At 53.2% G+C, this 12,095-nt stretch overlaps 7 protein-coding genes across 7 annotated transcripts; 3 read left to right on the forward strand and 4 right to left on the reverse strand.

Annotated features, from left to right (window-relative positions):
• Positions 1–124: 124 nt before the first annotated feature.
• On the reverse strand, positions 125–1,375 carry MGL_4179 (uncharacterized protein; the record flags this gene model as incomplete). Its single annotated transcript, XM_001728648.1, has 1 exon — positions 125–1,375. The coding sequence occupies one exon, from the start codon at positions 1,373–1,375 to the stop codon at positions 125–127; it is 1,251 nt and encodes a 416-aa protein (XP_001728700.1).
• Positions 1,376–1,820: 445 nt separating this feature from the next.
• Positions 1,821–2,981, forward strand: MGL_4180 (uncharacterized protein; the record flags this gene model as incomplete). Its single annotated transcript, XM_001728649.1, has 1 exon — positions 1,821–2,981. The coding sequence occupies one exon, from the start codon at positions 1,821–1,823 to the stop codon at positions 2,979–2,981; it is 1,161 nt and encodes a 386-aa protein (XP_001728701.1).
• A 203-nt stretch (positions 2,982–3,184) lies between these two features.
• Positions 3,185–3,916, forward strand: MGL_4181 (uncharacterized protein; the record flags this gene model as incomplete). Its single annotated transcript, XM_001728650.1, has 3 exons — positions 3,185–3,343; positions 3,388–3,773; positions 3,802–3,916. 3 exons carry the CDS (start codon positions 3,185–3,187, stop codon positions 3,914–3,916), a joined length of 660 nt encoding a protein of 219 aa, XP_001728702.1.
• A 54-nt stretch (positions 3,917–3,970) lies between these two features.
• MGL_4182 (uncharacterized protein) lies at positions 3,971–6,340 on the reverse strand (the record flags this gene model as incomplete). The annotated part of the gene is made up of 1 exon (XM_001728651.1): positions 3,971–6,340. The coding sequence occupies one exon, from the start codon at positions 6,338–6,340 to the stop codon at positions 3,971–3,973; it is 2,370 nt and encodes a 789-aa protein (XP_001728703.1).
• A 466-nt stretch (positions 6,341–6,806) lies between these two features.
• On the forward strand, positions 6,807–9,098 carry MGL_4183 (uncharacterized protein; the record flags this gene model as incomplete). Its single annotated transcript, XM_001728652.1, has 1 exon — positions 6,807–9,098. The coding sequence occupies one exon, from the start codon at positions 6,807–6,809 to the stop codon at positions 9,096–9,098; it is 2,292 nt and encodes a 763-aa protein (XP_001728704.1).
• A 481-nt stretch (positions 9,099–9,579) lies between these two features.
• MGL_4184 (uncharacterized protein) lies at positions 9,580–10,365 on the reverse strand (the record flags this gene model as incomplete). The annotated part of the gene is made up of 1 exon (XM_001728653.1): positions 9,580–10,365. The coding sequence occupies one exon, from the start codon at positions 10,363–10,365 to the stop codon at positions 9,580–9,582; it is 786 nt and encodes a 261-aa protein (XP_001728705.1).
• Positions 10,366–10,650: 285 nt separating this feature from the next.
• MGL_4185 (uncharacterized protein) lies at positions 10,651–11,044 on the reverse strand (the record flags this gene model as incomplete). Its single annotated transcript, XM_001728654.1, has 3 exons — positions 10,651–10,701; positions 10,732–10,901; positions 10,945–11,044. 3 exons carry the CDS (start codon positions 11,042–11,044, stop codon positions 10,651–10,653), a joined length of 321 nt encoding a protein of 106 aa, XP_001728706.1.
• Between the last annotated feature and the right edge of the window lie 1,051 nt (positions 11,045–12,095).

Raw genomic sequence — 12,095 nt, forward strand, 5'->3', positions numbered from 1 at the left:
GACACATATACGCATCATCACATAATGACATCTACGGCTTCTCGAGCCATTCAAGACCTACATACGAGCATGCAGGGATGTTTCCTCGCTGAGTGGTTAGCCTGTACAAGCCGACGACACGGGCTTACTTCTGGCTAAGGCCAGCGACGCCTGGAAGCTCCTTGCCCTCAAGGAGCTCGAGACTCGCACCACCACCCGTCGAGACGTGCGAGATCTTGTCCTCGGCGTTGTACTTAGCCACGACTGTAGCCGTGTCACCACCGCCCACAATGACGTTGCAACCGTTCTTCTCTGCCTCCAGACAGGCATCCAGAACGGCCTTGGAGCCGCCAGCAAAGTTGTCAAATTCAAACACACCTGGTGGGCCGTTCCACAGGATCGTCTTGGCCTTCAGCACAGCGTCCTTAAAGATCTGACGGCTCTTCTCGCCAACGTCCAGACCCATCCAGCCATCCGGGATGCCGCTCTCGTCTGTCGCCGTTCCGACCTGAGCAGCCTTGTCAAACTTGTCAGCCGTGACAAAGTCAACAGGGAAGAACACTTCCACGTTGTTCTGCTTTGCCTTGGCCATGAGGTCATTCACCTTCTTGGCACCCTCCTCATCGTACAGCGAGTTGCCGATGGCCATGTTGTTCACAACCTTCTTGAAGGTGAAGGCCATACCGCCGCCAATAATCAGCATGTTGACCTTGTCGAGCATGTTCTCGATGAGCTGAATCTTGTCGGAGATCTTGGCACCGCCGAGAATCGCAAGGAAGGGGCGTTCTGGCGACTCGAGAGCTTTCGAGAAAAAGTCCAGCTCCTTCTTCATGAGGAATCCCGAGGCGCGCTGCGGCAGATTCACACCCACCACCGACGAGTGGGCTCGGTGCGCCGAGCCAAATGCATCGTTCACGTACACGTCGCCAAGCTTCGTAAGGCCAGCGCGGAACTGCTCTACAGCATCCTTGTCGGCTTTGATTTTCTCTCCTTGCGCATTCTTGCCCTTGCCCTCTTCCTCAATGTGGAAGCGCACGTTCTCCAGCAGGACCACAGCGCCACCTGACGCCGCATTCACCGCCTGCTCGACCTCTGCGCCCACACAGTCAGGCACAAATTGCACATCCTTGTTCAGAAGACGGCTAAGCTCAGGCACGACGGGTTTCAGCGAGAACTTGTCCTGCTTCTGGCCATCTGGACGTCCCAGGTGCGACATGAGGATGACTGCCTTGGCCTTGTGCTCAAGGGCGTACTTGATCGTGGGCAAGGCTGCAACGATACGCTGGTTGTTGGTGATCTTCTCACCATCAAGTGGCACATTGAAGTCCACGCGCATCAGCACGCGCTTGTCTGTCAAGTCAACATCTGTGATAGCTAGCTTCGTCGAAAGAGACATGGTTGTTGCGATGCAAGTTGTCTAACCGCTCTACCCCAGTCGGAACGCCCCCCCCCCTCCTTTCCCTATCTCGGATGCGGACTTAGAATTCTGTGGAGAATGTGCCCACATTCGCCCGAGTGGCCGCCCGTCCTGTCCGATGGCGCGTGCGCACGTCACCCACGATTATGTAAAGGATGACGTGGGCCTCCAGGGGTCAGGCCTCGTCCGTCTGTCTGAGCCAGACGAAGCTGCGTCGAGCCCGACTCTGGCAAGGTATGCCAATCCCACCCACGGAAGATCCCCCTCTTGAAGCATTTGGGCCGATTGTTCCTCTGGAGGACCTGCCGTATGATGATGTCAAAGACGGTGATCGTCCGCTTTGGAGACGTGCTGCTCCTCCGCTGAACGACTTTGCGACGCAAGCGTCCCCTCTCTGTTTGGGGGCGGTGTGTTTGGCCATGGCATGTACAATCAAGACAGCGTTTTGTACAGCAATGAAGCAGTGCGAGCCTTACGCTTAGCATTTAAGTATGGCATCAATGCGCTGGATTCGTCGCCATACTACTTCCCGTCCGAATTTGTGCTGGGTCGTGCGCTACGAATCTTGGCTCCTGAGCGCCCACGATCATCGTACTTCCTGATCACGAAATGCGGGCGGTACGGGCCAGAAAAACACATGTTTGACTATTCGCCCGAGCGCGTGCACACATCGATCCGTAAGAGCCTCGAGCGTCTGGGCACAACATACCTCGACGTGGCACTCTTACATGATGTGGAGTTCGTCAGTGATCAACCCGCCGAGGCGGTCAAGGGCAGTAATGCTGGATGGCTCGAGGCTTGCGCAGTTGGCACAGCACAGGAGCGCGTGTGGTCCCCTGAGGAGGCGCAAAAGGTGCTTGGCATAGCCTCTGAAGATGCATCGCAAATCCGCGGTCCTGGCGACGAGCGAGTGCTGAACGCCGTGCGTGCGCTCTTCGAGCTGAAAGATCAGGGTCTGGTGCGTCAAGTTGGTATTAGTGGATACCCACTCGGTGAGCTGGTTCGGATCGTCCGACTAGTTGCCTCGCATCCACCGTATCGATGTCTCGACGTTGTTCTTAGTTACAGCCATCACACATTGCATTCGGACCTCTTGCCTGCCTGGAAGGACTTGTTTGCCGCCTGTCCACCAGGAAGAGAAGCGACGTGGCGTGCGCCGTTCGTGCTCAATGCGTCACCATTCTCAATGGGCCTGTTTTCTGACCGCGACCCACCTGCATGGCATCCAGCCGATACGCGCCTCATGTCAGCGGCACGTGGTGCTCTGCGTGAGCTTCAGAAGGATGCAGCTTCTCCTTGCTCAGTTGTCGACCCCTCTGTCGTTATGGGCCAAACTGCTCTGTTCCGTGGCATAAGTGGGTCGGAGGCGGTGGACTCGAATGGCGTGCCTGTATTGCGCACACTCATTGGCATGAGCAATGTTGATGAGGTGCACGCTGCGATGCGGATCTATCGTGTTTTGTCGCAGCCAGCAGTGTTCGAACGCGAGTACAATCAGCTGGCGAAGTACAATGACTTGGTGCGTGCACGAATTCTAGAGGCCCGAGTCGCTGATAAAGCATGGCCATCGCCCTCTGAGACGTAATTAGAGTCGACCTGGGATGTCTTTCAGAATCAAGTAAACTCCGTAGTGTGAATGTTGTGAATCGGATTTGAACCATTGTGGAGGATTGCATCCGGCACGGTCCATCTCTATCATATTAGCACATGCATGCTCCTAGGAGCTTAGGCTTTGTTAACTTTGTTGGAGGATCTCAGTGTGTTTGTGTGTGTGAGTGATAGCCAAGCATGGACGCGTCGGGTGCCATTGTGCCGCGCTCGCTACAAAGTTCGTACGCGAAACTCGCTAGACCACCTACACGAGATCGTCCGTTGCATGTAGTGATTGCATGCACAGGCAGTGTGGCCAGTGTGAAAATTCCACTCATGGTCGAGCGCTTGATGAATGTACGTACATGAGAGAACAAAAGCTTATGGAGTCTCACACTCAGTATGCAAACGTTCATGTATTTGTCGTTGCGAGTGCAGCAGCCTTGCACTTTTTCCAGAGGGACCAAATTGAGGCGATGGACCTCTCGTCTCAGCACTTTTCTGTGGCAGATTTGGCCGAGATGAACAGAACAGGCATACATGCCAAGTCACCACGGCTTCGCGTATGGACAGATGAACATGAATGGCGTGCATGGAAACGTGTAGGAGACCCTGTTTTGCACATAGAGCTTCGACGATGGGCGGATCTCGTGCTTGTGGCGCCATGCAGTGCTGATACACTGGCCAAATTGTGTCATGGTCTCTGTGACAACGTATTGACGTCCTTCATGCGCGCACTGTCGCCCTCGACACCCGCCTGGATCTTTCCTGCGATGAATACTCTCATGTACATGCATCCACTAACGGTTGCGCAGATCAAAACTATCGAATCGTTTGGGTACAAGGTCTATGGACCCATCTCCAAACGCCTCGCTTGCGGAGATGTTGGCCAGGGTGCGATGCTTGAATGGACAGATATTGTGCAAATGATCGCAAGCGCATACGCACTTGGAACGTAGCTGGCATGTATAAATGTCGCCCGCTCTACTCATCATCGTCGTCGTCTTCGTCTTCCTCCTCCTCCTCCTCATCGTCGTCGTCCTCGTCGTCATCATCATCGGTCTCCAGAATGTGTCGCACAACAGGCTCGGCGCGCTTACGCAACTCGAGCACGACCTGCTGCGCATCAGCCTTTTTGTGCTCATCGTGCAGCACGACGTGCCGACTGGACGGATGCCGCCACCATGTCAGGATGGCCTCATCACTGACAATCTCATCGTTGTACACTTTCTTGAGTAGGGGAAGGAAGAGGCGTGTATGAGACAGGTGCAAGGCGCAGTATGATTGCATGAGTGCAAGGGCCTCGACCTGGTCATCTTGAGCCACTTCCTGCAAAAGCGGGCCCCAATGATCCAGGAGATCGGCCGTTTCTTTCGCCCGCTCCACAGAGCACCGGCCCAGAAGGAACGACACGACCACCTTGCGAACTTCACCCGGCGGCACATTGCTTGCCATGCGCAGCGTCTTGAGTTCAATAGCAGCATTTTCGGGTGCATGCTTCTCCTCAAACGCTCGCTCCAAAGAAGCACGCGCTTCATTTTCAAATTCCCGCACGCGCTCCTCCGTCTCGAGTTTCTCACCATACGTCTGGGATTCTGTACCTCCTGGGAGCGTGAGCGACATGCTGCCGTAGCCATTCGCCGATAGCGACGAAGACAGGTCCGAGTCTTCGTCGTCCGAGTCGCCCATGTCACTGCCCATCAAACCAGGCTCTGAGTCTGCGTCTATCGAAGACAGATCTGAGGCCGCGTCACTCAGCTCCACACCCGATGTGTCAGGACGAATCATGAACAACTTGGCATTGCGTGGATGCTCAAGGACGTCGACGTCATCGTCATCGGACTCGTCGTGTGCCAGGGACGCGGCGGCTGCATCCAGCGAGGCCCATAGACAGCCTCGAGACGCCTTACCAAGTGCCGTGTCAGCGTCAGTATCCATGTCTTCGTCGCCAGAGTCATCTTCACTAGTGCGGTAGGCATGCATAGACACACGCGAAAATGGCGCGAGTGACACATCAGGCCCAATGATGCAGCCATCGCCCACCATAGTGCCATGTGCCAGGTGCACATGGTCCATGATCTGAACGCCCACACCGAGAATGCATCCGTCAATTGTGCAGTTCCGCCCGACAGAGACGCTGTCCCACAAGTACGAATGACGCACCACACTTCCAGGGCCGACCAGGACATTCTTACCCAGCACAGACTCACCTACAATAGCACCATCCTCAATGCGCGTGTGTGCGTCCAGCATGGTCCGACGACCTATTGATGCGGAGCTGGATATCGTTACACGGTCACTAACGAAGCAGGAGCCAGACGACTTGGTATACTTGGCACCATCCGGCATACCAAGGCGGGGGGTGTAGGGAAATGTCCAGCCAGCTAATACATCGCGACTCACAGCATCATAACGCGCTGGATCACAAACACGAAGCATGTAGCCGGCCCCGTACGTTGGTGAGCCCAGCACACCTCCCGACACCGTGGAAAATGGCTCGCCAGCGGACGTCGATGTCGAACTGGCCGGTGGTGACACATGCATAAAGATCTTTGCTTCCAGCAGGTCGGATGTGAGAATGCCTTGAACAAATTCACGTCGTAACGACTGGTAATCAAAGTTTTCTGTGAACAAAGGCGGCACATCAATGGCACAGACGTCCACACCACAGTCGACGAGATCATTGCGCACATCCAGATCCCGAGCGCTCTCAAATAGTTCAAGTGGCAGCTTTAGCAAAGCAACTCGAGGTATAGCCGGGATTGACGTGTAGTGAACAAGCTGGGACGTGTTAGGCACAAGAGTGAACACCGACAAGTCTCCATGACGGCGGGCACGGCTGTTTTCTGCGACTGACATAGCACAAATCGTCATGATGGCATTGCGGTCCACACGCCGGCGCTCCTTGTGGGCACGTACGACGGATGCGATGTCGAGGTTGCCTAGTGAATCACCGTGCACAAGCACAAAGTCCGACTTGATGACCTGACGGGCATCAAGTTCACGCATTGCGTCGCCGACAGAGCGCGCCTCGGGCACAGGGATCAGCGATATGCGAGAAAGCGATGTGGCACTCGGTCCCTGAGAGCGCGAGCTTTGCGGCTTGAACAACAAAGGATGATGCTTCTCTAGGTACTCGCGAACCTTTTCGACATGCCACGTAGCCAACAAAAACACTTCCTGTACACCAGCTGATGCTAGCGACTCGAGTGTCCATTCAATCAGCGGCACATTGCACACCGGCAGGAGGCACCGTGGATGGTCCAGTGTCAGTGGAGCAAAACGCTGGTTGAACACATCACACAAAACAACTGCTTGCAGCGGATCTTCTTGGTCCACTTCGTCGGGTGCCATGATCGTATCTCTCTCTCTCTCTCTTTCACTCTTTTTTTCTATGATCCTCTTCCCAACAAGAAGGATCGACCCGCCTCGCAAAGACCTACGTCAGACTCGCACGCTCTGGCACCGCTCGCGCGTGTCCAACTCCTAGAGCTGTCCCATCCGACGTACTGACCGACAGGTGAACACAACTTCTCCAGGAGCGAAACGGATTGTCACGTGATTTACACGCATGTCGGCATGCGATAGAGCACGAACGTATCTTTTGCCAACCGCCCGCCCCCTTTCTCCATTGGAAGCCAGCGCTCTAGTCAAAGCCAATTGCTATCTGTGATTTGGAAAGTCGCATAGCTGTGCTACAGTTGAGAGAAGTGGAAGGAAGAAGAAAACGGCACAGCGTGCAAGCATTCCGCTTTTGTTTTTATTTTTATTTTTCGGTTGACGGAACGAGCTAATGGTGTATCAGCGTGGCGAGCATGGTATGGAACAGGCTCATGGTGGTTACAGCGGTGGCATGCGACGCTCACAGTCGCTAGTGCAGGGTCTGTTTGGGTGGATATCTCCATTCCATCATACAGGTCCTGAGCCCCCTGCTTCCTCATCGATGGACGAGGATGGTAATGATGATGCAAACGAGACTTTTACCGAGGCTAGCGAGACGCCACTTGCACTGGATCCTCCAGCGTCCCCATCGCCAGATACGTCCCTTCGCACCAACCCTTCGCCGTACGCACGCAAGCCATGGGCTGCGAACAAAACTCGCTCGCCTGTGGCACCTGTGGCATTCCATCCTGGCTCATTCGAAACGCCAACGAAGCGTGCGACGAACGTCCCATTCTCAACGTCTCCCTTTGCCATCAGTACAACGAGCTCGCCAGGCCGTAGGCACGCACCGATCTATTTCGGTCCTGGCACTTCCACACGCAGGGCGTACTCGCCTGCTCGGTCAGGCATGAAGTCGACGTACTCCATGAGTGCGATTTCTCAACATCGGGCACCCATACTTGCCCGGGATACTACTTTGACAACGTCTGATAAGCGCAGAAAGACACACGCAGCCTCGGACGATGCCAGTGTGTCGTTTGCATCACCTGTCAAGACTCCCTCTTCACAGCCGCTGGATACGCTAAGACGAACAGTCGATCGTGAGGCCAGTGCGCCAGAATTTTCGGACATGCAAGAGGTGTCTGAAGTGCCAGAAGTTCCGGTTCGACGCTCGACGCGAGCCGCCTCGACAATGCGGCAGGTTTTGGATTCTATGCAGCCGGTCGCAACATCGCCGCCAAAGCCGCCCGTCCCAGATGTCGTCAATCCTTACCAAACACGGTCATCCAAGTCCCCCCAGCCATCGAGCCGATCGACTCGTGCGAGAGCCCTTGAGGCTGCGCGAAATCGTGCATCTATGACGACATCACCAAAGTCGGATAGCAAACCATTGTCATTGTTAGACGTGGTCGAGCGCACGGAGCCGCGCCGCTCCGCACGCCTTTCTGTGCCTGAACTAGGTGGCGGCAGTTCCACAGAGATCAAGGATTCAGCTGCTCTTTGGCATGTGACAAACAAGCCCAAGCGGCCGTCGCCTTTGGCTATGAGTACGCCCACATCACAATCAGTCGACAACGACGTTCCAGCGTCAGACTCATTATACGACACGATACCACCCTCTATGTCGGATGCTTCTCTGGTGCCGGAAATTGCCATGCATACAAGGACCTCGTTGATCCCGAAGTCCGCGTCGTCTATCTCGCTTTCATCAAAAGGCGCTGACGATACGCGCACGCAGGAGGCTGCTAAAGGGTCAGCTGCCGACTCAGCCGCCACAACAAAGCCCTTGCCAAACACAGCATCCTCTGAAACGCAACTCAAGCCCTTGCCCTCATCCTTGTCCCACGACAGTCCGATATCTACTATTTCTTCGTCTACTAATGATATCCCAGCGTGGTGTATTGTGACACCGCCATCAAAGCGAGAGCTCCCTGCTGGTGCTTCGTCTGAACAGAGCGAGGCACTGCGCATTCCCCACGATCACCTTCCTGTATTTCCATTCAACATTCCTCCTGCTCATTGTGCTTCCACTTTAGAAGCGCCAGCGTCCAGAGAGACCGCATCGTCAGATACGAAGGATTCCCGAAGCAGGCCGCACGTCCAACTTTCTACATCTCAGGAAGCACATGCGTCATCATTCCAACCAACTGCATATCAAGAGTCGAAACCACCGGCCCCTGTATTCTCGTTTGGTGCTAGCAGCACGGGGCCACCTGAATTTCCACTCGGGTCAACTACACCTGTATTCAAGTCCCCCTCTGAACCTGTATCAGTGTCAGCCCAACCTGCTGCCGCCGAACCGTCAACGTCAGCACCAGCACCATCGGAGCCCTCGTCGTCTGAACAAGCAAGTGATCTCCCAGGCACCAACGTCTTGACATCGAAAGGAGAAGGTGAAGAAGATGAAGATACCGCACACGAAGTGCGTGCGAAGATTTGGCGCCTCGATACTGGTAAGTGGCAGGATATGGGAATCAGCATCATGCGAGTCAAGACATCACGGACAACACAAAAGTCTCGTGTTCTTGCACGAAACGCCGTGAACGGCAATGTCGTGTTGAATTTTTCATTGTATGAGGGTCTCAAAGTTACACGCGAAAAAAATGTCCTAATGTTCCTCGGCTTTATCGAGGCCAAACCATGCAACTTACGCTGTAAAGTCAAGACGGAAGAGGCAGCGGAAACCCTCAAGAAAGCCCTTGTATCCCACGCTACGTCGGATAACTAGTTTTAAAATGGTATCATGAGCAAAGTGTGCTTCACGCGGACAAGAATGCATAACTGTCAATGTTATCGTCAGTGTCATTGTCAGTATCAGTGTCAGTATCGAATGTGTGCGCCCTACTATTTGATCGTCTTGCCGAATCTTGTAAATGGCATGGCGATTGAAGCTAGTGGCAAGATGGAAAAAAGAGAGCTATGGATTTAGGTCGGTCTGGATGCACTACCAGATCGATCCATTGGAATGCTTTCGACATGCCTGTATGAACATGAAGCTTTGTAGCCATGAATGGAGCATGTTACATCACTAACGTCTTATGCAGATCATCCTGGACAGCGGTCTAGACGAGCATGTGCCAAGACTGTGTGATGCTCGCGAAGGTGCCGTCCAAGAGTGATTCTCAAGTCCCTGGCAAGCCAAACGAGTGCAATTGAAGTCCATGTGCACTGCGTGACTGAGAACAGGCTACATGCATCTCTGTCGCTCTTCATTCCTTGTTTCCGGTACTTTCAGCATCATTGTCCTCAGTGATAGCAATCTCATCTGTCTCTGTAGGTTCAGAATGTTGTGCTGAAGCATGGACAGCGTTCGCTCTTCGCGATTTTGATAGTGGCAGCATCCAGTACGTGCCATGACGCAAGTGTAAAGCATACGCATAGAGTAAGGCAGCAAAGTAGATTTTAATCAGCCATCCCACACACAAGACGCTCGCAGCAAATCCACGCTCTGCACGCCAAATCTCTCGCGCACGCTGTGTACGAAGAGCCATTTCAGCTGCACCCTCAGGTGTATCCGCGCTGGTGGTATTGTGTCGAAGGAGAGCCATTTCTTCAGGTGTATGGTATTGAGCTTCAAGCGACTCAATCAGGCTCATAAGCCCAGCCTGATGACTTGAATTTGTCACGGGGCGGCCATCATGCTGCGCAAAATTGTACCACCAAACCCCAAATAACACGGTCCATCCGGTAGATATCATATGATCTAAAAAATACAGGTGTGCATATCGCAAAGCCGACTGGTGCTTTTCCACACTGATAGCATTTAGTCCCCATATGAATAAGGGGATCGTCGCAATGGAATATATATACAACGATACCTGCGCAAATGTGCCGCCTTGAAACACCGCAATGATACCATAGACACCTGCAATTTTGTTAAACAGAGAAAACAACGAGATGATCTGACATCCTACTTTGATGTCCATAAAACCAAGAAAAGATGTAAAATACCGCGTAAGCGCGGATTTTGGCATGCGTAGGTACAAACGCGGCATGGCGACGAATGCTATGCCGTCGGCCACGGTGCGAAATGCTCTCACGCGTCGATGAACGATGCCAGAAGGCCTACGAGCACGTGGTGCCCCTGGTCTGCATTTTGCCAACGGAGCTCGCTCCACGCTTACATACTTTTTTCTTCCTCTTGGGAGAAGCGCGTTCTTTTGCGGCGTGTTGCGGAGGTAGGAAGCTTCAGCCCATAGTTATCGGCGCAAAAGTAACAGGAGTACCTGTATCAAGTGGCAAAAGGGTTGGTTTGGATGGTATGTAGAAAAAAGCAGACTCTATAGATCCCAATCGTCATCATCATCATTCAGTGTCTTTTTTCGAGTGACCTGGAAGTTAGATGAAAAGTAAATACGCACAGTAATTTTGCCCGTAGACTCTTGAGAAGTGGCTTGATCCACTTGATCTAGCAGCATGATAAGCTGGTCTTCAGTGACTCGCTGTCTCACTTGGCCAGATCGCGCCATTTGAAGCAAGAGGTCCGAAATAGTATCGGCCTTTTGCGGCTTGACCAATGCAATTCGAGATACTGTGATTATGAGCACGAAAGCACTAAAGCAAAGTGGACGTACATCTTTCCCGAGCTTCACCATCAAGTATTTGGGAAAGCATCTGGCGTTTTAATTCATCACGCTGCGCGGCCTGTTCTTCGTTCGGTTCCACTCCTCCCATCATGGAGGAAGAACTTACGCCACTTGGAGCTGCCGAAGGCAACCGTGCACCTAAGCGTAAGTACTACTCAATATTTTACCAGCATACCTCCTGTGCTCGCGCGCAGTTCTGCTAGACGCGCTTGACGAATCGCTTCCAGTTCTGGATCACTCATTGTCACCCTGACACGATTACGTGTATATGAAAGAGGCGGCGGCGTTGGCAGACAGTAGGATGTGGAGGGTGGCAACGCGCGTTGTGAAACGAGTCAGAACTTGGAAATTGTTCCGAGAGTCATGTACACACAGACCATTAGTAGATGTTCCTTTCGAATTGACCAATCTACTTGTGATATTGTCTGTCCAGGCGGAGTGGAAGTTGCAATAAGACATGAATTCATGCCGTATGATCTGCTCATAAAAGATGGACGGAATTGCTTATGGAACTGCCCCTCATCCCCCCAAATCCCTTCGACTCGGCTCTGGTAGCCTAATCGACCGTTGTTCTCCTTACGCCCTCTCTGAGCATTCCTGGTGAATTGCTCTAGACCCCCGTCTATCCCCCGTCTCCTATTCACTCATCCATTACCTTTTTAGCGTCAGAAGAGCTGGTATCTTCTTCGACTTTTTCTTCATTTAAGATTACTCACATCCCCCACAACTTTTCGCCATGACCGATCATCTTGGTTCGACATTTTCAGTGAAAAAGGCTTTTGTGAGCCTGGTGTGTTTGGCTTTGGTGCTAGGAAACCAATCAAATTACGCCTGGGCTGCACCAGTTGGTGGGCACGCAAACGGAGATCTTGCCGCTGCTCGTGTTACCGAGACTCCAGCTCTGAACGTCGATGTTGGATCCGGGCGCCGCGCAACAAAGGTTCACAAGCCCAAGGTGGTGCACTACAAAGCACATGACGGAGTCCGATTTCCCCATCGTGGAAATGGGATGATGCGTAAGTCGCGTCGCCGTCATGAAGAGCCTACTTGGGAGCCATATACAGGCACGATCCTCATGCCCCAAACAAGTGAGGACACAGAAACTGTGACGAAAACAAAGAAGGGTAAAAAGACGACCG

Source organism: Malassezia globosa, assembly GCF_000181695.2.
Source record: "Malassezia globosa CBS 7966 chromosome Unknown mgl_sf_15.1, whole genome shotgun sequence".
Classification (NCBI taxonomy): Eukaryota; Fungi; Basidiomycota; class Malasseziomycetes; order Malasseziales; family Malasseziaceae; genus Malassezia; species Malassezia globosa.